Source organism: Cyprinodon tularosa, unplaced genomic scaffold (genome assembly GCF_016077235.1).
Source record: "Cyprinodon tularosa strain WSP-4 unplaced genomic scaffold, ASM1607723v1 ctg951, whole genome shotgun sequence".
In the NCBI taxonomy this organism is placed as follows: Eukaryota; Metazoa; Chordata; class Actinopteri; order Cyprinodontiformes; family Cyprinodontidae; genus Cyprinodon; species Cyprinodon tularosa.
The window spans coordinates 125571-152303 of NW_024039731.1; the positions used below are offsets into that span (position 1 = coordinate 125571).

At 44.2% G+C, this 26733-nt stretch overlaps 1 protein-coding gene across 1 annotated transcript; it reads right to left on the bottom strand.

Moving 5' to 3' along the window:
- Positions 1-18802: 18802 nt before the first annotated feature.
- On the bottom strand, positions 18803-26458 carry LOC119776707 (inactive phospholipid phosphatase 7-like). The gene is made up of 4 exons (XM_038275283.1): positions 26206-26458; positions 20383-20705; positions 19820-20001; positions 18803-19733 (listed from the first exon to the last, which is right to left on the bottom strand). The coding sequence occupies exons 1-4, from the start codon at positions 26382-26384 to the stop codon at positions 19527-19529; spliced, it is 891 nt and encodes a 296-aa protein (XP_038131211.1). The 5' UTR covers positions 26385-26458; the 3' UTR covers positions 18803-19526.
- Positions 26459-26733: the final 275 nt, after the last annotated feature.

The following is a 26733-nucleotide window of genomic DNA, read 5'->3' on the forward strand; positions in this document are numbered from 1 at the left end:
CAGCTCATTATACTGGGGCACAGCTCATTATACTGGGGCACAGCTCATTATACTGGGGCACAGCTCATTATACTGGGGCACAGCTCATTATACTGGGCCACAGCTCACTATACTGGGGCACAGCTCATTATACTGGGCCACAGCTCATTATACTGGGGCACAGCTCATTATACTGGGGCACAGCTCATTATACTGGGGCACAGCTCATTATACTGGGGCACAGCTCATTATACTGGGCCACAGCTCATTATACTGGGCCACAGCTCATTATACTGGGGCACAGCTCATTATACTGGGCCACAGCTCATTATACTGGGGCACAGCTCATTATACTGGGGCACAGCTCATTATACTGGGGCACAGCTCATTATACTGGGGCACAGCTCATTATACTGGGGCACAGCTCATTATACTGGGGCACAGCTCATTATACTGGGGCACAGCTCACTATACTGGGGCACAGCTCATTATACTGGGCCACAGCTCATTATACTGGGGCACAGCTCATTATACTGGGGCACAGCTCATTATACTGGGGCACAGCTCATTATACTGGGGCACAGCTCATTATACTGGGCCACAGCTCATTATACTGGGCCACAGCTCATTATACTGGGGCACAGCTCATTATACTGGGCCACAGCTCATTATACTGGGGCACAGCTCATTATACTGGGGCACAGCTCATTATACTGGGCCACAGCTCATTATACTGGGGCACAGCTCATTATACTGGGGCACAGCTCATTATACTGGGCACAGCTCATTATACTGGGGCACAGCTCATTATACTGGGGCACAGCTCATTATACTGGGGCACAGCTCATTATACTGGGGCACAGCTCATTATACTGGGCCACAGCTCATTATACTGGGGCACAGCTCATTATACTGGGCACAGCTCATTATACTGGGGCACAGCTCATTATACTGGGGCACAGCTCATTATACTGGGGCACAGCTCATTATACTGGGCCACAGCTCATTATACTGGGGCACAGCTCATTATACTGGGGCACAGCTCATTATACTGGGGCACAGCTCATTATACTGGGCCACAGCTCATTATACTGGGCCACAGCTCATTATACTGGGGCACAGCTCATTATACTGGGGCACAGCTCATTATACTGGGCCACAGCTCATTATACTGGGGCACAGCTCATTATACTGGGCCACAGCTCATTATACTGGGGCACAGCTCATTATACTGGGGCACAGCTCATTATACTGGGCCACAGCTCATTATACTGGGGCACAGCTCATTATACTGGGCCACAGCTCATTATACTGGGGCACAGCTCATTATACTGGGCCACAGCTCATTATACTGGGGCACAGCTCATTATACTGGGGGCACAGCTCATTATACTGGGCCACAGCTCATTATACTGGGGCCACAGCTCATTATACTGGGCACAGCTCATTATACTGGGCACAGCTCATTATACTGGGGCCACAGCTCATTATACTGGGGCACAGCTCATTATACTGGGCCACAGCTCATTATACTGGGGCACAGCTCATTATACTGGGGCACAGCTCATTATACTGGGGCCACAGCTCATTATACTGGGGCACAGCTCATTATACTGGGCACAGCTCATTATACTGGGCCACAGCTCATTATACTGGGGCACAGCTCATTATACTGGGGCACAGCTCATTATACTGGGGCACAGCTCATTATACTGGGGCACAGCTCATTATACTGGGGCCACAGCTCATTATACTGGGGCACAGCTCATTATACTGGGGCACAGCTCATTATACTGGGGCACAGCTCATTATACTGGGGCACAGCTCATTATACTGGGGCACAGCTCATTATACTGGGGCACAGCTCATTATACTGGGCCACAGCTCATTATACTGGGGCACAGCTCATTATACTGGGGCACAGCTCATTATACTGGGGCACAGCTCATTATACTGGGGCACAGCTCATTATACTGGGGCACAGCTCATTATACTGGGGCACAGCTCATTATACTGGGGCACAGCTCATTATACTGGGGCACAGCTCATTATACTGGGGCACAGCTCATTATACTGGGGCACAGCTCATTATACTGGGGCACAGCTCATTATACTGGGGCCACAGCTCATTATACTGGGGCACAGCTCATTATACTGGGGCACAGCTCATTATACTGGGGCACAGCTCATTATACTGGGGCACAGCTCATTATACTGGGGCACAGCTCATTATACTGGGGCACAGCTCATTATACTGGGGCACAGCTCATTATACTGGGGCACAGCTCATTATACTGGGGCACAGCTCATTATACTGGGGCACAGCTCATTATACTGGGGCACAGCTCATTATACTGGGGCACAGCTCATTATACTGGGGCACAGCTCATTATACTGGGGCACAGCTCATTATACTGGGGCCACAGCTCATTATACTGGGCCACAGCTCATTATACTGGGGCCACAGCTCATTATACTGGGGCACAGCTCATTTATACTGGGGCACAGCTCATTATACTGGGGCACAGCTCATTATACTGGGCCACAGCTCATTATACTGGGGCACAGCTCATTTATACTGGGGCACAGCTCATTATACTGGGGCACAGCTCATTATACTGGGGCACAGCTCATTTATACTGGGGCCACAGCTCATTATACTGGGGCACAGCTCATTATACTGGGGCACAGCTCATTATACTGGGGCACAGCTCATTATACTGGGGCACAGCTCATTATACTGGGGCCACAGCTCATTATACTGGGGCACAGCTCATTATACTGGGCACAGCTCATTATACTGGGGCACAGCTCATTATACTGGGGCACAGCTCATTTATACTGGGGCACAGCTCATTATACTGGGCCACAGCTCATTATACTGGGGCACAGCTCATTATACTGGGGCACAGCTCATTATACTGGGGAACAGCTCATTATACTGGGCACAGCTCATTATACTGGGCACAGCTCATTATACTGGGGCACAGCTCATTATACTGGGGCACAGCTCATTATACTGGGGCACAGCTCATTATACTGGGGCACAGCTCATTATACTGGGGCACAGCTCATTTATACTGGGGCACAGCTCATTTATACTGGGGCACAGCTCATTTATACTGGGGCACAGCTCATTATACTGGGGCACAGCTCATTATACTGGGGCACAGCTCATTATACTGGGGCACAGCTCATTATACTGGGGCACAGCTCATTATACTGGGGCACAGCTCATTATACTGGGGCACAGCTCATTTATACTGGGGCACAGCTCATTTATACTGGGGCACAGCTCATTATACTGGGGCACAGCTCATTATACTGGGGCACAGCTCATTATACTGGGGCACAGCTCATTATACTGGGGCACAGCTCATTTATACTGGGGCACAGCTCATTTATACTGGGGCACAGCTCATTATACTGGGGCACAGCTCATTATACTGGGCCACAGCTCACTATACTGGGGCACAGCTCATTATACTGGGGCACAGCTCATTTATACTGGGGCACAGCTCATTATAATGCGGCCACAGCTCATTATACTGGGGCCAGTTCATTATACTGGGGCACAGCTCATGATTACTGGGGCAAGCTCATTTAATGGGGCACAGCTCATTTTATACTGGGGCACAGCTCTTTTTACTGGGCCCAACAGCTCATTTATACTGGGGCACAGATCATTGCTATTTCTGGGGAAACAGCTCATTTATACATGGGGCAAGCCAGCTCATTATACTGGTGTGATGATGGTGATGATCTCCCAGGAGTTACAGGATTTACTTGTTCTGTTTTCTTCTGTGAATCCATCTCTCTTGTTTTGTTGACCTCCCTAGGATCAAGATGATTTGTTCCTCTCCAGGTACAACAGGCTTCCCCAGACTCTCTGTCTAGCTTCTTGCTCATCTTTGATGCTCCCAATGACTGCAGAGTGTGAAATGAAATATTGACGTATGTCTTAGTCTCACAGAGGGTTCAAAGGAAGGCTGTGAGAGATAATAATGAGTGTTTGGGGCTCACTCAGCCTCCCCCATGGCATGATCAGGAGGAAGGCTGTTGTGAAATGTTACGTCTGGTCAATAAAGATATATTAATATAAAAGGAGATGTCCTTGGCGGGGTGGGATTGGTTTCCCTGGGTATGTGTGTTGGGAGTTTGTGTGTATATATGGGGGCTGAAGCTACCCCAGTCAGAGCTCAGCTCAATCACAGGAGGGCTGTCGAATACTTAGGACTCCTTTTCCACCATGCTAGGGAGCTGTCAGCTCATACAACTGGTATCCCCTCTGCTTTAACGGACGCGTCAGCCAGCACGGGCGATCAGCACGAACCTCCTACCACCCTATACTTTTCACTACAAAGTGATGGAGGAGGAGGAGTGGCTGAAATGAAGCAGCTCAGATAGATATGGTGGAACAAGGTTGTTCAGACACTGAAAATGAATTGTATAATAAGCAGGGAGCCAGTGAAGGGAGCCCAGGATGGAGGAAATACGCTCATGTCTGCAGGTCTGAGTTATAAAGTCAGCAGCAGAGTTCTGCATAAGCTGCTTTCTCACCCTCAGAGTTCCTAGGAACCACCATGGAGGAACCAGGATCCACAGAGACACTTTCTTCCTGAGCCTGTCCGAGTGATCATCACCAACCAGTCAGAGGGCCGAGATGATCCACTGTGTACGTGGGACTGGATCTAGTTATTCTGGCAGTGCAGTGAAAATATAGTTTGGGTATTTTACTGGTAAAGTGAGGACTTCATTTCCCAGACTGCCCCTTAGGTTAGTTTTGATCAGAGAGACAGTCTGAGGGAAGAAACCGTCTCTGTTTTATCAGGAGCTGAAGCTAAACGTTGAAACTGTTTGTGTCTCAGAAGCTGAAGCATCTAAAAGCTGCAGGACAGCAGCTCTGAAGGACTGGAGCTGGAGACCCCTGGTCCAGACAGAGAGCCTGAGTTAAAGCCTTCATCTGTCACTGTTAATGTGAACGGAGTGTTTTATCTACAATCAGGTGTTTAGCCTTCAAAGGACCTTCATGCTGTGGAGGGAAAGCTCCACCTCTGAGGAGACCGTTTCTCTGGAAACAACTGATTTATCCTCCTGCTGTTATTAACCTGTTCCTCTGAAGCTTTTATGTATTTTTCACAGAAATCTGTGACGTCTGACTACAGACAGCTTCTTGGACTTATTCCAGCTAGAAACCCTGAGGGGGAGAAAGGAGGGGGGGTGTTTCTGTAGAATATTTAGTCAGGAAATGTCGCCGTTAGAGAACCACACCTCAGAATCAGAGAAAAACGCAGAGCAGAGCAGAAATCTGGTTTCTTCTCCCACATATTGAGTGATCTGGTTGATGATGTTTCTTCCTTGTTGCATTAGAAGATAAGAAGATGGACAGATTGTTCTGCTGCAGTAATTTAGAAGAATTTCACTTAGAAATGATCAAATAATCAAACTTCCCTTCAAAGTCTCTATTCTAACTATCTTTCCTAAAAGGCCAAATAATATTTGTTCTGTTTGAATATTTCCTTCAACATTAGAGTCAGAAAATGAGGGGAGGTCTTTTAATTGTCATCATCTTGTTTATCAGCATCAGAAAGTGTGTGATTAGAGCAGGATGGCAGCATGGACCACTGCTGCTGCTGCTGGAGGCCCTTTATGTCCATCTCTGGGATGTTGATGCTGCTTTTCCACCTTCAGACCATTACTGCTGGACAGAAGGGAAGAAAAGCTGCAACAATCTCTGTTCTTCACAGGATGCCACCCTTTATTCCACCTGAACTGCAGTGAACATCTGACCTTTGTGCTCCAAAGATGGAGGGCGAACAAACAGAGCAATGAAGATATAGGAGGGACAATAACTCTGGAAAGATGCCTGAATTTAAATCTTCCCTAATAAAACAATAAATGCTGGGGCCTTCAATGTGCTGATGTATCGTTTCATCTCATGGCTATTGCTGCTATGCAAATGTGTGGATCCTGGGCTGTTGCCCATGAACACTGTCATGATCTTGGCACCATAGGCTGACGTTGAGAAGGAGGTCAGGCAAGCTCTCATTAACCAACCTTCTCCTAGCAGTTGCCCCAGTGGTCGTTTATTTGTTCCTGATGGTCTTAGAAAGAAATTGTTGTTTTTCTGCCATGGTTCTCGGTTTTTCTGTCATCCTGGTGTTTCCAAAACCATCAGCTTTGTTCGGTCTCAGTTTTGGTGGCCTTCTCTGTCTGCAGATGTGCGGGAGTTTGTGGCAGCCTCCCCCATTTGCAACCAGTCTAAAACATCCAATAGGCCTCCATCTGGTTTTCTCCGACCTCTGCCCATCCCGTCTCGGCCGTGGTCTCGTATTGCCATGGACTTCATCACTGGGTTACCTAGTTCTGATGGTAACACTGTCATCCTCACTATTATTGACAGGTTCTCCAAGATGTTCCCCTTGGTTCCGCTGCCCAAACTCCCCTCTGCCAGGGAGGTGGGGGAGGTCCTCATCCGAGAAGTTTTTCGTCTCCATGGCCTCCCCACTGGCATTGTCTCTGACAGGTGTCCCCCAGTTTGTCTCTCAATTCTGGAGGGAGTTCTGCTCCTTGTTAGGGATCTCTGTTAGTTTGTCTTCAGGCTTTCACCCCCAAACTGATGGACAGACAGAGAGGGCCAACCAGGTCATTGAGACAAAAATTCGTATCCTCTGTGAGGCTGATCCCACAAAGTGGGCCAGTCAACTCTCCTGGGTGGAGCATGCTATTAACTCTGCCCCACCTGTCCAGTGGTGCTGGAGGGGGACAGTAAGGTTCCTTCTGCCCGCCTGTCTGCTCTCAGGTGCCAGCGGGCCTGGAGAAGAGCCAGGAAGGCCATTGCATTAAAGCCGCCAACCGTCGGAGGGTTCCAGGTCCCACTTACCAGGTGGGCCAGAAGGTTTGGCTCTCCACCAAGGATCTACCCCTAAAGGTGGATAGCAGAAAGCTGGCCCCTCGCTTTATCAGCCCTTTTCCCATTTCTAAGCTGGTGAACCCGGTGGCAGTCCGCCTCCAGCTCCCTCGTTCACTTGGAGTACACCCTACCTTTCATGTGTCCCGGGTCAAACCTGTGGTCTCATCTAGGTTTGTGCCCTCCAGACCCCCTCCGCCCACCCGGTTCATTAATGGTGGACCCGCTTATACAGTCAACCACCTTCTGAGGTCTAGGAAAAGGGGCAGGGGAATCCAGTACTTGGTGGACTGGGAAGGTTATGGACCAGAAGAGAGGTCCTGGGTCCCTGTCTGGTTTATTCTGGATAAAGACCTAATTAGGGCCTTCCATAGAGCTCACCCTGATCAGCCCGGTGGGGCGTCTGGTATCTGCCCTTGAGGGGGGGCAGCTCTGAAGGACTGGAGCTGGAGACCCCTGGTCCAGACAGAGAGCCTGAGTTAAAGCCTTCATCTGTCACTGTTAATGTGAACGGAGTGTTTTATCTACAATCAGGTGTTTAGCCTTCAAAGGACCTTCATGCTGTGGAGGGAAAGCTCCACCTCTGAGGAGACCGTTTCTCTGGAAACAACTGATTTATCCTCCTGCTGTTATTAACCTGTTCCTCTGAAGCTTTTATGTATTTTCTACAGAAATCTGTGACGTCTGACTACAGACAGCTTCTTGGACTTATTCCAGCTAGAAACCCTGAGGGGGAGAAAGGAGGGGGGGGTGTTTCTGTAGAATATTTAGTCAGAAATGTCGCCGTTAGAGAACCACACCTCAGAATCAGAGAAAAACGCAGAGCAGAGCAGAAATCTGGTTTCTTCTCCCACATATTGATGATCTGGTTGATGATGTTTCTTCCTTGTTGCATTAGAAGATAAGAAGATGGACAGATTGTTCTGCTGCAGTAATTTAGAAGAATTTCACTTAGAAATGATCAAATAATCAAACTTCCCTTCAAAGTCTCTATTCTAACTATCTTTCCTAAAAGGCCAAATAATATTTGTTCTGTTTGAATATTTCCTTCAAACATTAGAGTCAGAAATGAGGGGAGGTCTTTTAATTGTCATCATCTTGTTTATCAGCATCAGAAAGTGTGTGATTAGAGCAGGATGGCAGCATGGACCACTGCTGCTGCTGCTGGAGGCCCTTTATGTCCATCTCTGGGATGTTGATGCTGTTTCCACCTTCAGACCATTACTGCTGGACAGAAGGGAAGAAAAGCTGCAACAATCTCTGTTCTTCACAGGATGCCACCCTTTATTCCACCTGAACTGCAGTGAACATCTGACCTTTGTGCTCCAAAGATGGAGGGCGAACAAACAGAGCAATGAAGATATAGGAGGGACAATATCCCCCCCCCCCCCCCCCCCCCCCCCCCCCCCCCCCCCAGTATGAAATTAGACAAAAACTTCAGCAAATTTCAGCAAAACCTTTCAAGCAGCAGGCAAATGATTTGTATTTAGACTGACAGGCAGCTCAGAGCTGCTGTCTTTATATTTCAGAAAAGTCTTTGTTTGATTTAGACTTTTCAAAATCTGACCAAGTTATGAAGGAGATTTTAATTTAATTTTAGGAACATTAGTTAAGAAGTGAAAAATGATAAATGGACTATAATTGAAAACATGCTTACTAAACCTGCCCCCTGAGAACAGCCTACAGGAGACATAAGTTCAGCTTCAGTCATTGCAGCTGATGACATCGAAGCCTTAAAACCTGATAAATAGGAAGGTTGCTTCAGATCGTAGAGTTTAAACTTCAAAGAGCCCTGCTGCAAGCCATGGAGCAGCATTTCAGTCACATCTGCATGGACGCACTGTTTTCTGCTACAACTTGGATCCCAGAGATAAGGACTGCTATTTTGACCAAACAACCAAACAGGAAGCAATAAAAAGTGAAAAAATCAGCAGAAAATGTTGATGAGCCACAGGAGAAGAAAACCGAGGAAGATGACAACAACATCTCACTGCTGACAATGTATGAAGGGATGCAAGAAAACAACCCATAACAACCGACCAAAGCCAAACAGATCGACAGGTTATTATTTATTGTCTCAGAAAAGCTTTAACTTTCTGACACAAGAATATCAAATAGAGTGAAATATATAATTTAGTTTTTGTTCTACTCATTTAGATCCAAGTCTATCTGTCAGAGAGTCTATCTGTCAGAGCCCAGCGCTCCATGGTCTGAGAGCCCCATGGTGTACTGGATAAAAAACAAAAATGGCTTCCCAGATCCTACCTCACTGAGGCACCTGTCCTTCAACCAGCATAGACAGACAGTTTGGTTTCTGATGCTGCAAATGTCATTGATGAAAAGGAAGCACTTCTAACCCAGACAGACATACGTATGTTAGTTACTCTAATTTCATGTTTGAAAAATATTTGACTTTACTTCTCAAATATCTTTGCAGATTCTGAGCATATTTTAAAAGTTGCCCTTTTTTCTTTGGATTTGCTGAGGTTAGTTTTGAAGGTTCACTATTTTCTGATTGCAGTTTTTGTTACTGAGTGACTGTCAGTGGATTATAACTTTATATTTGATAAATATAAAGTTATAATCATGATATAATGCATCACTAATGTCTCTCTCCTCTGTGTCGCTGAGCAGTGCTGCAGAGTGCAAAAGTATAGCTTATTCCCCTTCACAGGTTGATGATTTTGTTGATGGGGTTGCTAGTTCTCTGCGTATTGCCTTAGACAACGCAGCTCCTTTGAAAATGAAAACCGTTAAAAATAGAAAGCTTGCTCCTTGGTTTAATGCAGAGCTGCGTACTTTGAAGCAAAATGCTAGGAAACTGGAGAGAAAATATCGCTCCACAGGCCTGCGAGAGTCCTTCCTAGTCTGGAAAAATGGTTTACTGCTGTATAAGAGGACCCTTTGTAAAGCAAGAGCAGCATACTTCTCCTCATTAATAGAGGAGAATAAGAATAATCCTAGATTTCTTTTTAATACAGTTGCCAAACTCACCCAGAGCCATAGCTCTGTTGAACCGTCCATTCCACCTGCTCTTAGCAGCAATGATTTTATGGGATTCTTTATAAATAAGATTGATCTTATTAAAAATAAGATCATAAGCACTCCTCTATCCGCGATTGTACCTGAGGTAGTCATGGAATCTGAACCGGGTTTAGACTGCTTTGATCCAGTTGAACTTTCAGAGTTAGCTAAACTATTGTCTTCATCTAAGCCTTCAACTTGGATGTTAGATCCAGTTCCAACCAGGTTATTTAAGGAGGTATTCCCTTTGATCTCCTCCTCCATTCTAGATGTGATTAATCTATCTCTGTTACAGAGATATGTACCTAAAGCTTTTAAGGTTGCTGGAATTAAACCTCTGCTTAAGAAACCGTCTCTTGACCCAGATGACTTGGTTAATTATAGACCTATATCCAATCTTCCTTTCTTATCCAAAATTCTTGAGAAAGTAGTTGCCAAACAAGTTTGCGATCACTTCCACCATAATGAACTTTTTGAAGAGTTTCAGTCTGGCTTTAGAGCTCATCATAGCACTGAAACAGCTCTGGTGAAAGTCACTAATGATATTCTCATGGCCTCAGATAATGGACTTGTATCTGTGCTCGTCCTGTTGGATCTTAGTGCTGCATTTGATACAGTTGACCATAATATTCTTTTAGAAAGACTTGAATATTTTGTTGGAATTAAAGGAACAGCACTAGACTGGTTTAAATCTGATCTATCTGATCGAATTCAGTTTGTTCACGTTAATGATAGATCTTCAACATGCTCAAAGGTTACCTGTGGAGTACCACAGGGATCAGTGCTAGGACCAATTCTCTTTACTTTATACATGCTCCCAATCGGTAGAGTTATTAGACAGCATGGGATTAATTTCCACTGTTATGCTGATGATACCCAGCTATATCTGTCTATAATCCAGATGAAGCTAACCCATTACATAGATTACATTGCAAAAATGAGCAATCTCCTGTCCAGGGGTGATGCTGAGAAACTAGTCCATGCATTTGTTACTTCAAGGCTGGACTATTGTAATTCTTTACTATCAGGAAGTCCACAAACTGTAGTTAAAAGCCTTCAGCTGATCCAAAATGCTGCAGCCAGAGTTCTGATGAAAATGAAAAAGAGAGATCATATCTCTCCTATCCTGGCTTCTCTTCATTGGCTTCCTGTTAAATCCAGAATAGAATTTAAAATCCTCCTTCTCACATATAAAGCCTTAAATGGCCAAGCTCCATCTGATATCAGAGATCTGATTGTTCCTGATGTTCCTAACAGAGCACTTCGCTCTCAATCTGCAGGTTTACTAGTGGTTCCTAGAACTTCTAAAAGTAGAATGGGAGGCAGATCTTTTAGTTCTCAGGCTCCTCTCCTGTGGAACCAACTACCAGTTTTAGTCCGTGAGGCAGACACCCTGTCTACTTTTAAGGCTAGGCTTAAAACTTTCCTTTTTGATAAAGCTTCTAGTTAGAGTGGCTCAGGTTATGCTGATCTATCTCTATAGTTCTGCTGCTATAGGCTTAGACTGCTGGAGGACATAGGGACCCCTTTTTCATCATTCTGCTTCATTCTATCTCTTTTCTCCCACTCTGCAGAATCTGTTAGTTCAATCTCTAACGTTCTGCTCTCTCTGCTTTTCCTCAGAGTAGCTTCATCTGGTCTGTTCCTGTTTGGCTGTGACTCCATCCTGGAGAGAAATATCAGCTGTGCTGCTGCCATCAACACCTTTGTTTCTAGATGTTGGAGCTTGGCCTGTTTTCCAGTGTAGTCCTGTTTCTCTGACTGTGACTAACTGGATGTGCTCTCTTCATCCTCTGACATGGGAGCTGGCTCGGAGCTCGTCTGCCTGGCTGTGTGTTTCCTGGACGGGGCCGCCTTTTGTATCTATGCTTCTTTTTCTATGTCTGCTTCTGTCTCCTTGAACCCCAGTGGGCCTCAGCAGATGGCCGCTCACACTGAGCCTGGTTCTGCTGGAGGTTTCTTCCTGTTCAAAGGGAGTTTTTCCTCTCCACTGTCGCTACAAGCATGCTTAGTGTGAGGGATTGCTGAAGAGTCAATGAGTCGATGCAATCAGCTGGTTTTCCTTAGATAGAAAACTTTGAATCAATCTGACTGGATGATCTGGTGAACTGGAAAGTGACCTGAGATGACATGATGTGAATTGGAGCTATAGAAATAAAGTGAATAGAATATAAGGAACAGAACAAAGGATGGACTAATGAGCTGAATAAGAAGCAGGTGTGAGTGGAACAGACTAGAAGGAAGCCAAGGGGAAAGGAAACAAACACAAGGGGTAACAGAGAGCAAATGAAGAACTCAATACTTTTTAGAAAAGAACTATGAAGACACAAAGTACAAAGAAACCAAAAATAAACTTAAACATAGGGCAGAACCCTGCCACATAGAGCTGCAGCATTTGTACTGAGATCACATTACGCACTGTTGAACTCTATTCAGTCAACTCCTAAAGACAACTGGTTGCTCTCAGAGAAAACGTGTCTGAATAGTTTTGCACCCTTTGCATCTTTGTAGTGTGATAAAATATTGAGTGTGAATACTTTTTCAAGCCACTGTATAAAATAACCTTAAAATCAGGAAGCATGCATTTGATTTGGGTGTCTTGATTCTGCTCATTTTGTAGTGTAATTATTGGCCCACAAGATGGCGGTGTAACAACACAAAGACCAATAGCTGAGGTTACCTTTTAATCAGTTAGACTGAATCGTAGACAACCAGAAATCTGTGGCTTTGCTGTTTGCGGCCACCTAAGATTCTTTTTTCTTCTCAAAATGTTTTCAACTGCTTTAGTTATAGCCTACTTGTTTAGGGCCAATTCAAAACACATGACATCTCAAGACACTTTACATTGACAATTTAATCAGATCATTCAGTCAGATTGGTTCAATGTCTTCCATCTAAGGAAAACCAACTGATTGCATCCAGTCAGTGACTTTGCAGGATTCTCATCTCCTCATCTAGGGAGAGTAGATATCCACTGGAAACCACAGCAATCTCTCACACCAAGTATGCAAGGAGTTGAGGCAATACCTCCTTAAATAACCTGGCTAAACGGAATACCTCCTTAAATAACCTGGTTAAACGGAATACCTCCTTAAATAACCGGGTTAAACGGAATACCTCCTTAAGTAACCTGGTTAAACAGAATACCTCCTTAAATAACCTGGCTAAACGGAATACCTCCTTAAATAACCTGGTTAAACAGAATACCTCCTTAAATAACCTGGTTAAACAGAATACCTCCTTAAATAACCTGGCTAAACGGAATACCTCCTTAAATAACCTGGTTAAACGGAATACCTCCTTAAATAACCTGGTTAAACGGAATACCTCCTTAAATAACCTGGCTAAACGGAATACCTCCTTAAATAACCTGGTTAAACGGAATACCTCCTTAAATAACCGGGTTAAACGGAATACCTCCTTAAATAACCGGGTTAAACGGAATACCTCCTTAAATAACCCCGGCCCAAACGGAAAAAAACCCCCTTAAAAAAACCGGCTAAACGAATACCTCCTTAAAAAAACCGGGGTTAAAAAGGAAAACCTCCCTTTAAAAAACCTGGGGTTAAAAAAGGAATACCCCCCTTAAAAAAACCGGGTTTAAAAGGAATACCTCCTTAAAAAAAACCGGGTTAAACGGGAAAACCTCCTTAAATAAAAACCCGGCTAAACGGGGGAAAACCCATTAAATAACCGGGTTTTAAAAGGGAAAACCCCCTTTAAAAAAACCGGGGTTTTTAAAGGAATAACCCCCTTAAATAAAAACCCGGTTTAAAAAGGAATACCTCCTTTAAAAAAACCTGGTTAAAAAAGGAATACCCCCCCTTAAATAACCGGGTTAAAACGGAAAAAACCCTCCTTAAATAACCTGGTTTTAAAAGGGAAAACCCCCCTTAAAAAAACCGGGTTAAAAGGGAAATTTCCCCCTTAAAAACCTTGGGAAAAAAAAGGAATTCCTTCCCCTTTAAATAACCCGGTTAAACGGAAAACCCCTTAAGTAACCGGTTTAAAAGAATACCTCCTTAAAAACCTGGCAAACGGAATACCTCCTTAAATAACCTGGTTAAACCCAAAAACCTCCAAAAACCCCCGCCTCCAAATCCCCAAACCCCCAAAAACCCCCGGTTCCTTCCTCCTTAAAAATGGTTAAAGGGGAAAACCCCCAAAAAAAGGGATAAAAGGAAAAAACCCCTAAAAAAACCCCGGTCCCCCTTTAAAAAAACCGGGTAAAAACGGAAACCCCTTAAAATTTAAACCGGGTTTAAAAGGAAAAACCCCTTTAAAATCAAACAAACCTCCCAAATAACCTCTAAAAACAAACCCCCAAAAACCTCCGGAAAAAGGGAAAAAAACCCAAAAAACCCCCGGGCTAACCCAATAAAACCCCAAAAAAACCAAAAAAACGAAAAACCCCCAAAACCAAAAAAAATACCCCAAAAAACCTCAAAAACCCCAATAAAACCCGGGTTCGGAAAAACCTCCCAAAAAACCGGGTTTCAAAAAACCCCAAAAACCCAACAAACCTCCTTTTAAAAAACCTGGCTACCCCAAAAACCGAAAAAAATACCCCAAAAAACCTTTAAAAAAATCCCAAAACCTTTAAAAGGCCCCACCAAACCGGAAACATCCCTTTCCCTTAATCCTTTCCCCCAATACCCCTTTCCAAAAAAACCTCCTTTCTTTTTAAAAAAAAATTTTTCACACCAAACCCGGCAAAACCATCCCAAAAATCCTTTTTTCCCTACTACCCAAAACTCCCCACCCTCCGAGTAAAACCAAACTGAAAATCAAGTCCAATTTTTTTTAAAACCAAAAATTTTAAAAAGGCGAAAAACATTAAAAACACATTTAGGAGCCTTTTTCCCAGGAATAATCTTTTAGTTAGACTCCTCCCATCCCCGGCCACCCCAATCAATCTTTTTTACGTAAAAACACATTTGTAAATTGGGGGGTTTAAAATTTCCCCCCACTTTTACATTTGGAGAATTTTCGGGTTTAACGGGTTTTCCCAATTTCGGTTATTTTTTTTTACGGGGTTTTAAACAATTCCGAAGGTATTAAATTTTTTTTAAAATGGGATATAATTTTTATTCCTCTTACTTTTAAATCTATCCCTTTTTTAAAGTTGGGGAAAATTTTTTTTCGGGCCCTTTAAAAATTTTAAAATTTAAATTTTAAAGGCCCCCTGACCATTATCCTCCTTCTTTTTCTTTTCGGGGGACTGAAAGGGGGAATTTAAAATTTTGTTAAAGGGGGTTTTTAAAAATTTTTTTTTATATATTGAATTTTTTGGGAAAAAGGGGGACGGGGGGTTAAATTTTAAAGGGGTTTATTTAATTTATAAATTTTGGAATTTTATGTTTGGGCCCCCAATTTGAGTAAAAAGGTTTTCAAGATTTTTTTTTTAGAGGAAAAAATTGCCCCAAAAAAAATTTAGGGACCCCTTTAAATTTCCCCAAGTCGCATTATGAGTATATTTTTTTTATTAAAAAAGGTTTAATCTTTTTGTTTTTTAATTTTTTTTTTTTTGGGGAAAAGGGGATTTTTATTTTTTGGTTTTTGTGGGATTAATTGGTACCCCTTTATTTTGGTTATTTTTTTTAGGGTTGTTTTTTAAAAATTTTTTGTGGTTTTATTTGGGAAGGTTGGGGAAAAATTTAAAAGGGGAATTTTTTTTTTATTTTTTTCTTCTATTTTTATTCTTTTTTTGAAAGGGAAGGGCCCAAACTTTAAGGTTTTAATTTTTTTTTTACCCCCTTTTCAAATTTTTAATTTTCAATTTTTTTTTTTTGTGGTAGAATTTAAAATAATTTTTTTTTTCCCAGAAAGTGGGGTTTTTTGGGGGGGGTAAACCTAAAAGGGGTTGGATCCCAATTAGGTTTTTGGGGGAAACTTTAATTTAAAACCTGGTTTAAAACAAATTTAATTTAGTTGTAAAACAAATTTTTCCCAAATTTGTTTTCTAATGGGGGAATAAAAATTGGTTTACTTTTTAAATTTTGGGTTCTTTTTTAGGGGGGGAATTTTCTTTTTTGGGTGGGGAAGAGAAATTTGGGAGGGGGTTTTTTTTTAAATAAAAAGGGGGGTTTTTTTAAAATTTTTTGGGGATTTTTGGGGGTTTGGGGTAAAAATTTTTATTTGGAAGGTTTTTTGGGGAAGATTGAAGTTTGGGGGAAAAAGGGGGTTTTTTGGTTTTTTTTTTTTTTTTTTAGTTGGGGGGGGGAGTTTTTTATGGGTTTTTAGGGTTTTTTGGTTTTTGGGTTTGGGGGAGGAAATTTAAAATGAGTTTTTGGGGGATTGGGGTTTTAAAATGAAAAATAGGAAATGGGAGGGGGAAAAGAGAAGGAGTTTTAAGTTTGGAAAAAGGAAGTTTTTGGGTTAAAAAAAAGGGGGGTTTAATTGGGGGGTTTTGCCCCCCCTGTTTGGAACTGCCCCCCAAAAATATTATAGGAAAAATTATTTAAAATTTTTGCGTGCTTCCTTAAATGTGGGCCGAGAGCGGGCGTTTTTTAGCTTATTGCAAAATAGTTTATAAGCCTTAATTGGTTTTTTGTTAGAGGTTTTTAAAAATTTTTATTTGGTTTTTTTTTAAAATTTTAAATTGTTTTTTTATTTTTTGTTGGATAGTTTTAGTAATTATTTAAGAAGGGGTTTTAAAAAATTTTTTGTTTGGGGTTGGGGGGTTAAAAGTTTGTGGGAAAAAATTTTTGGGGGGAGTTTTTAAAATTGGGTTTTAAAAAAAATTTTAGTTTAAATTAATTTTTTTTTTTATTTAAAATTTGTAAAATTTTTTTTGGTGAAGGGGGGGAAAGGGGGAAGAAAAAGAAAATTTTTTAAAAGGAAGAAAAAAGTTTTTTTTGAAGGGGGGGTTTTAAAAAATTTTTTGGGGGAAAAGTTTTATATTTTTAAAAAAGGGTAATGTTTTTTTGGTTTGATTAAATGTTGTTGGGAAAATTTTTTTTGGAAATTTTTATTTTGGGGGGGTTTTGGTTTTTTGGGATTTTTGTTTGGTTTTTTTTATTAAATTTGAAAAAACCCCTTTTAATTCCCAATTTGGGGCCTTACAAAATCCCCCAAGAAAATTTTTAAGTGATTAATCTACTTTTGTTACAATACGTACCAAACTTTTAATTCTAATCAAACCTTTCTTAACACTAGATTCCCCAGAATTCAGTTTTTTCCTGCAACCCCCCCCCCCTCTTTAAGTTTTTTGTATTCACTTTTCCCCCCTTCAAATTCCTTGTTCCAAAGCAAAAAACCTTTTGATATTACCCCCCCTTCTACAAGACTGGATAAAGGGTGAAACAAACTGGGGAAACCCGAGCATCTCCAAACACTTTTTTCAAATTTCCAAGCCCCCGCAAAATCATAGCCCCGGGGGGGGCCCTTCCAACTTAGTCCCGCCCCCCAATGTTTTAGGTCGGGGGAAATCCGGTCTGGCATTGCCCCAATAGAAATGCGAGTACCTCGGGACAATATCTGGCGGGCCAAACCAAATTGTCCCGGCGGGCTTTATACGATGAAGGACAATGAACAAAAAAGTAAGAAAAACAACCACGTCACCAAGCGCGCTTGGGGTTTACAACAAAAATGGCGCCGCTTGGGGAGTTGAGGGGAGTAGATTCTACTATTTTTGGTCTGTTTAGAAGATTTTCGACAGCAAATTAATTTTAAAAGAGGAACAGAGAAACCTTTAAGGCTCATCTTCTTATTCTAGGCGTGCAACTGCACGCCTTTTATTTTTTTGACAACAGGGTTTTGCGTCGCTTTAAAATAAAAGTCCGCACCCGTTGCTCTTATTGGTTTTAGGGCTATCCAATTGAGTGGCAGAGGGATTTTTTTTTTCCCGGTTTCTTTAAACAGCCCCATAATCACAGCCCCTATGGGGCAGCATTTAGACCATTTTTTGCCCAGAAATTTGAAATCGGACATTTTTAAAGTCAGGGGTAGCAACATCAAACCTTTTTTTCAAATATATTGTAAGTCCCCCATCTAAATCTTTTTTTTAAACCTATTGGAAAAAACCCAAAATCATACGGGTCCTAGTTTCCCGAGCTAGAAACAGGGCATAGCCCCTGCTTTTTCCCAAAAGGGGAAGGCGGAGCCTATTTATATTGTCCATTCACCAACAGACTCATTTATATTGCAAAGCTCACTATGTGAAAGAAAGAACAGCTTATAGAATAATTGTATTTTATAGATAATATTTTATTAATTATCTGCAGGTAATTTAACTCTAGTCAATAAACAGCGAACCAGTTATTATTCTGCTGTAACCCAGCCTGGGATAATAGGGAGATCTCTCTGAAGACCTCGTCACCTCTGACCTAAGAATCAGAACATCTTATGGCGCATTCTGCTCCCGTCCCTCAAAGTTAAACCCAGTCTAGACTACCGACGCCTCAGTAAAATGAGATACCTTCTGGTGGCACCTACAACCTTCCTCTCAGTCTTAGAGAGAGCCCTTCAGGTATTCCCCTGCAAAAGGTCTTTTGGTTCTCAGGTGAAAAAAATCCAAATTGAAAAGCCTTGTTCTTGTGCATTTGTTTGAATAACTGTATAGTGTTTACGATATGATATAAACATGTGGGTTATGCTTTCTTTTAAATTATCAATTGTAATGTTTTGTGATCAGTTCTTATAAAAAGCAAACTGTGTTGTGGTAAGACATGGATTTTATTAAATTAAAGTTTGTTGGTTTTAAATTGCCAATAAAATAAAGTAATTATAAAATGTTTTACTGTATTTGCTTGAAATTAGAAATTTACTAAAATTGTAAGTTTTGTACAGAATGTTGCAAATTGACATTTTATTTTAACAGTAACCAATACCAAATTTTTATTGTATTCCAATTAGAAGCAGAAGTTCCTGCATCACCCAGAGACTATCTAGAGTTTGAGCATTTTATTTGGCAAAATTAAATATTAGCAGAATTAAAATCAGAAAGTTTGAACATAAACACTTTATGTCAGTGATCTGTCCCACCATCACTGCACTAACCACAACAAATAAAAATGTTTAATCCCAGAAACGAGACTCATTTAACCTTTACCCTCAGAGCTGGATCTCCATCATTCAACCGTCACAACTATTGCTAACAAGTGTTAAGACATCGAATCAAAAGTAACAGCTTTAACTAATCCAGTTCATACCAGATTCAACCAGTTCTAACCACATTTTCAAAAACATAATACAATAAAACTTTAAAAAGTATGCCTGGCCGGCCATTTAATGCCTTAAACCAGCTGTACTTGGATTAAAGCGGTTTAGACCAGAGTGGAACAGATTTAGCCTTGAGTGTTTCAAACAGAGGGTAGGAACCATGGAAACCAACCGCACCACACTGGACAAAACTGGTTTTCCTAATAAGTCTGTGAAACCAGTTAAATTAGCTGTTACATGTACAGCAATGGAACCATTCCGAAATGGTTCAAACCAGATTAGAACCATTTTCACTGGTTTCTACCAGCTACAGGAAGTCTAATCAGTTAAGACCAGTTTAAACCAGAATCCCTGATCACAGTTTACTCAGAAATAAGGGCACAATTCAATACTATCTATAAAAACCAGTCTGTAGAAATCTTTTCACCATTTGAACCAGTTTGAACCGCTTCTAAACCAAAGGAGTCCACTGCAGGGTGCCAATGGAGAGGAGGGTCTGACAGGTGGCAGAGTCCAACCATACAGACTCCACCAGGCTAAAGTGCAGGAACCCGAGAGCGAATCCACAGCCAACGTCTGAGATGTGGTGTTTGCCCAGCAGCACCCGAGAGACGCCAACCAGGAAGGCCCACAGGTAGAGCAGGATCCTCAGCGGCACCTGAAGGACAGAGGTCATCAAGCTCACTCTCCAACGGCACAGTTATGTTAGATCCACTGGAATCAGAACAGAGACCAGTGACCTACCGCTAGCACCAGGTGGTTTAGCAGGAACTTGGACACCATGACAGCTCGGCTAGCATGGGCTGCTGGGAAGGAATACATATCCATGGCAATGTAGTCCAAAAACCCTGGAGGGAAGTCCCACGGTCCTCTGCGCTTGATCAACTTCTGCATCCCAGCAACTGTCATCAGGTCCAGGATCAGGGCTGACGAGACAGGAGGGTCTGGTCTTAGGAACCGGGCAATCACCCAAGTCAAGGGTTAGAAACACGTGTCAGTCCTTAGACCCACATTTAGGAGACCTTGGTGTTAGCATGACAATCAGACAGGTCAAACATTAGGAGCCGCAGAGATAAACAGGCCAGAGGTAAATGACAAGAGGAAAAGACTGGGACAGAATAAGGGCAACATATGCTAATGGGCCAGCTGTTAGAAGCCATAGACGGATTGGGCAATAACGACAGATGAGTTGGGTGTCAAGAGGTGCAGTTACTGACAAGTCAAGCATTAGGGGCCAGGCAGGTTGAAGGTTTGAGACAGGAGAGAGAGAGAGACATTATAGACTGAAGGTCTCTCTGGAGTCTCACCCAGCAGCAGGTTGACAAGGACTTCCTGTCCAGCCAGCGTGTTGCTCCGCCACAGACATATCAGAGTCCCAAAGATCCAGGGCAGGGCGTGTCCTGTGAGGGCCAGCAGAGTCACCATAGAGCGCAGCGGGGCCCCGGGGCCATGAGACCCCACACACATCCCAAGACGCTTGGAGAGGCTGATGTCAATGGCAAGCAGAGAGTTGATGGCGATGCCTCGAAAGGTTGGGTTCAGCTGCATACAGTCCTGCTCCGGCCAGCGGGACCCCTCCTTTGGACCCCCGTCTGCTGCTTGGCTTCCATCAGTGGAGTCTCTGGACCCCCTGTGAAGCACACAGAGGAAAGAGTGAGTCATGCTTTAAACCCGGTTTATGGTTGACACATCGGCAGGGTCTACATGGCCCTATAAGAAACACATTGGAAGAGCTCTAATGGTTACAAGTTCACAAATATAGAGATATCTTGTGATTTAACCCAAACACATCAGTACGACCAACAGCTTTTAAGAAACTCTTGGAAAGAAATGACTGGCAGTCTTTGTATGACTCAGCAAATCTTTAAATATGATGGTGAATGCTGTTTTTTCTACTTCTGCATGTAATGTGCTGTGCTAAACACATGCTGTGTTCCACACACTGAGCAGAACTGTCCGTCCATCCATCCATCCATCCATCCATCCATCCGTCCATCCATCCATCCATCCATCCATCCATCCATCCATCATCCATCCATCCATCCATCCATCCATCCATCCATCCATCCATCCATCATCCATCCATCCGTCCATCCATCCATCCATCCATCCGTCCATCCATCCATCCATCCATCCATCCACCATCCATCCGTCCGTCCGTCCGTCCGTCCGTCCATCCATCCATCCATCCATCCATCATCCATCCATCCATCCATCCATCCATCCATCCATCCGTCCATCCATCCATCCATCATCCATCCATCCATCCATCCATCCATCCATCCATCCGTCCATCCATCCATCCATCCATCCATCCATCCGTCCATCCATCATCCATCCATCCATCCATCCATCCATCCATCATCCATCCATCCATCCATCCATCCATCCATCCATCATCCATCCATCCGTCCATCCATCCATCCATCCATCCATCCATCCGTCCATCCATCCATCCATCATCCATCCATCCATCCATCCATCCATCCATCCATCCATCCATCCGTCCATCCATCCATCCATCCATCCATCCATCATCCATCCATCCATCCATCCATCCATCCATCCATCATCCATCCATCCGTCCATCCATCCATCCATCCATCCATCCGTCCATCCATCCATCCATCCATCCATCCACCATCCATCCGTCCGTCCGTCCGTCCATCCATCCATCCATCCATCCATCCATCATCCATCCACCATCCATCCATCCATCCATCCATCCATCCACCATCCATCCATCCATCCATCCATCCATCCATCCATCCATCCGTCCATCCGTCCATCCATCCATCTTCCTCTGCTTATCCGGGGTCGGGTCGCAGGGGCAGCAGCCTAAGAAGGGAGGCCCAGACGTCCCTCTCCCCGGCCACTTGGTCCAGCCCCTCAGGAGGAATCCCAAGGCGCTCCCAGGCCAGCAGACAGACATAGTCTCTCCAGCGTGTCCTGGGTCTCCCCCCGGGGCCTCCCCCCGGTGGGACGTGCCTGGAACACCTCACCAGGGAGGCATCCAGGAGGCATCCTAACCAGATGCCCAAGCCACCTCAACTGGCTCCTCTGGACGTGGAGGAGCAGCGGCTCTACTCCGAGTCCCTCCCGGATGACCGAGTTTCTCACCCTCTCTCTAAGGGAGAGCCCAGCCACCCTACGGAGGAAACCCATTTCGGCCGCTTGTATCCGCGATCTTGTTCTTTCGGTCATGACCCAGAGTTCATGACCATAGATGAGGGTAGGAACGTAGATCGGCCGGTAAATCCAGAGCATAACTGAACTTTTATCTTTGTCACGGCAGCATCCCAGTAAAGCCCAATCCCATCCACTGAGCTTTCCCTCACATCCCATTTTTTCCATGTCACACTGACTGCATAGAGAGGCTCCTATTATTCGGGATGAGCAGATCAGCACAGATTTTTTTTCCACATCTGTCTCTGTGCGACAAAATTTGAAAACATTTTGCACATTTGACTTGGACAGATTATGAAAAGTTATTAAAAAATTAAAAAATAAAACCAACAACCAGCGCAGCTTCAAAGCAAAGCCCCACTTCATGGATCTGCACAGCATCTCTTAGAGCAGACAGAGAGCTTTTGCAGGCCTATATTGAAAACATAATGAGAAAATGCAGCAATAGAGGCTGTGAGACGGTTTATATGCAGGCAGTGAGAAATGATTCTCAGACAAAGATTTGTGAAGCTGTTCAGAGTTTTTCTTTTTTTTCCAAAGAGGGGAAAGTGATAAGCTGCAGTTCCCTGCACCACCCTCCCCTCCTTGTTTTGCATGAGGCTCAAAGGGATCACTATTTCACTGTAGTGATGGCAATTTAAAAGCCCGTGAACCAATTTGACAGAATTGACCAAAACAACATGTTTGATATATTTCACACAGTTTAGAACGCCATCTTTTTCCAGTATTTTATTGTACCCTTCCAAGTTTTCAAGTTTGAAGACGTTTCTCTTCCTTCCAGGAAGCTTTTTCATCCAAAATGTCAGAAATAGCGTTTAGTTCCAGGTTTTATCCAGCAGCCCAACAAAGCCTGGTTTTAGTTTAGAAAACATGCAAATAGAAACGGATGAACGGGTCCCCCCCTTTGGAATGGGGGTCGTTGGGCTTCTTTGTTAGCCTGCAATGCCCAGTACCTGTCTATGTCTCTGAAAGGGGGGTCGTTAGAGAGAATTGATGAGTCTAGATCACTTCCCATTGGAAAAAGGGAAACAACCCAGAAAACATGAACATGCATAGAACTGATTTAACACATAATCCTTCATAGAGTTCACTATTCAGGCCCCCAGATGTTTATGATGGTTTTCCTCAGTCTGATACCTGTTTGCATTTCTTCTGTAATGAACCAGATGACTATAAACATGCACTAAGTTATTCACTCTTGTACAGATGTTCTGGTGTCCCATATGTGAGGAAGGGATGTCATTGAAAGACTTTATTGATCTTAAAATCTCAGCCTCTTCCTCAGTCTGTTTACTGGGAATCACTGTCTGAGGTGACATCATCTATGATGTCACCTCAGACAGTGATTCCCTCTGTGTCATCCTCACTGCTTCATGTAGCAGAGACAGTGTCCTCCCGAACTGGAAAAATAAAATAAGTCTAAATATTTAAAAGCTTTCTGCTAGATTATATTAATCTAGGGTGATCTTCTCCCGGGTCTGGGGGCCCATTCCTCCCAGGGGCCCTCAGACACGGGATGATGCAATATGTATGAGGACTGTAAGAACAGATTTAGTGTATTCCCCTGTGTGTATACGACACTGGATGAAGGTGAATTTGTCTTAGTCTACTTGTTGGGTTGAGCGTTTGCTTCCCCCCACCTACTGGAACATCATAGCCCCCAATTATGAACAGGACTCCATTTCTCCCCCTTCTCATGGTCAATGGCCAATGAGAGGTACACCGTGGGACAGGCGCCATGTGGGACAGGCGCCATGCGGGGCAGGCGCCATGTGGGGCAGGCGCCATGTGGGACAGGCACCATGTGGGACAGGCGCCATGTGGGGCAGGCGCCATGTGGGACAGGCGCCATGTGGGACAGGCGCCATGTGGGGCAGGCGCCATGTGGGACAGGCACCATGTGGGACAGGCGCCATGTGGGGCAGGCGCCATGTGGGACAGGCGCCATGTGGGGCAGGCGCCATGTGGGGCAGGCGCCATGTGGGACAGGCACCATGTGGGACAGGCGCCATGTGGGACAGGCGCCATGTGGGACAGGCGCCATGTGGGACAGGCGCCATGTGGGGCAGGCGCCATGTGGGACAGGCGCCATGTGGGGCAGGCGCCATGTGGGGCAGGCGCCATGTGGGACAGGCGCCATGTGGGGCAGGCGCCATGTGGGACAGGCGCCATGTGGGACAGGCACCATGTGGGACAGGCGCCATGTGGGACAAACAAGGCAACAACGCGTAATCTTCTATGAGGCTCAAGAAACACTTATATATATATAACAATTACAAATTAATTATAAGCAATTACATTTATTAATGTCCATTCGTCCATGGCTTGTAAATTTCGCCCGGGCTTAGTCTCATTAACAAAAACAATTTTTTATTTTCATCATATTTTTATTTTCTGGAAACATATTTTGTGCCTCATCGTCTCGTCATCGTCACCGGAAAAAAGGAAATATTTTAGTCATCGTCCTGGTTGATGAAACACTGGCCGACTGGTCCCTAGGAGCAGGGTTGGGCACCTCAGTGTTCTCTCTCATTCCTGGTGGCTGCCGGGCCTAGGCTTCCTGGCCCTGTGGGGTCCCCACTAAGGGGTGGTGCACCCCCAGGCCTCGGACCACCTGGGCTCCCTTCTGGGTCCACCTTGAGTGTGAAGGAGCCCATGGGCTCACTGCCGTGGCCGCGTGATTCCTCAGTACTATGGCCTCTGGGGTCGGGCCCCTCATGGACTGAGAACCTTTGCGGTTTGGCCCCTCTGGGTTCGGCCCCTCTCTGGTGGGTGTCCAGTGATCTGGGATGCCTCTGGATATCTGGGGCCAGGATCACCTCTGTTCCTGTTCGGGGCCCTGTAGGGTGAGTCTGGGGCCACCCACACCTGCTATTAAACATACTTTCCTTCTGCTGCTCTGGAAGCTTTCTTATCTTTACTTTTGGTGTCTGTTGTCTTCTTTTTGCTGTTATGTTCCCTTTTTTCTGTCCCTGTCGTCTCGTCCAGGTGTGAAGCAGACTTCTAGCAGTTACTGTAGATGTTCTGTGTCTATTTCTGCTGTTTTTTTAATTTTCTCTCCTTTCATAAACTCTTTTCTGTCTCTATCTCTCTCTATGCCCTTAGTTCTTATCCCCTCTTCCTTTCTCTCCTCCTTTTCCATGTCCGTTGCATACGATTTTACTCCCTAAATCATATTCAATAAAGTTTTATAAACAAGTATGAAGCAGAACCTAATGACATTTGTTTCCAGAGCCATATTGGTACAACAGAACCAGAACCTCCTGTCTGCCGGGTTCCTGGGCCTCATGATGCTGATTAAACCTCCAGGTCCAGAACCAGAACAGCTGCTGTCAGACTGATGAATCTGTTCATTGCTTCAAGTTATTTAGTGACATCAGACTAAAGGGGCAGAATACAAGCGGAATTCAGACTGTTTGGTTTTTAACTTTAGAAAATGTTGGAGACCATAAATTTGTTCGGTCCACAGTTCTGTTCAGTTCGCCGTGGAAATAATCACATTAAAGTTTGTGTTTGGAAAAACTGTTCAAGGTTTCAATACTTTCACTGTAAGTCGTCTTGAAAAAGGTTCCCATGATGCTTTGCATCATCTATCGGTGTTCCTTTATGTTGACCCAGTTCCCACCAGTCAGTTTTAGTTACAGCCACAGCAGATCCTATATTACGGGTTTTACATTCAAAGCTGGTTCTGATCCAAATCCATCTGGTACTGTGACTGTTTCAGGTTACATTACTGCCTAGACAACAAACACAACATGTCAGTAATCTGGATGTTGAAGCCTAAATTCTACTGGTTCTTTCTGACTAAGCTTAGTGGAACTACAGTAGAACTCCACCTTTAAAGCCTTAAAAACCCAGAGTACTGGGGCTCCAGGACCGGTTCCAGGTCCAGGTCTTATTATACACTAAATGTTACCAGGCTGGTTGTGGGTGGAGCCTCTTACCTCCCTGCTATGTCGTCCTGCTGACTCTGCTGTCTCGGCACGGGTCTCCTTGGACCGCCGGCCCGTCCCTCCCCAGCAGAGTGCTCCTTATGGCTGGGCTGGTTCAGGGACATGAACTCTGGCCGGTTCAGAACATTGTTCCGGTCTCTGGCCCGGCTTCGGGCCTGGCTGCTGGGCATGACAGACGGAGGACGGTGGGCCGGAGGAGAGGAACTGGTCTGAAACTCTGAGAACCTCTGCTATAAATAGAACAGCTGGCCTTCTTCTTCTGTCAGCTGTTCAGCATGTGTGTGTGTGTGTGTGTGGGGGGGGGGTATTAAAGGTACATCCCACAGCTCTCCCAACAAACATGAAGCCTCCATCTGTGCCTGAATTACATCGCATCTGTAGACACGTGTTAAAAGGGGAACGCCGTTTTTTCCTTTGGTCCTTGATTTTCCGTTATTCCATCATGTTCTACTCTCCCAGATGAGTTTAGTGTCATTTGGAGCCGTTCTGAAGATATTCCGTTAGTTTATATCCAGTAAC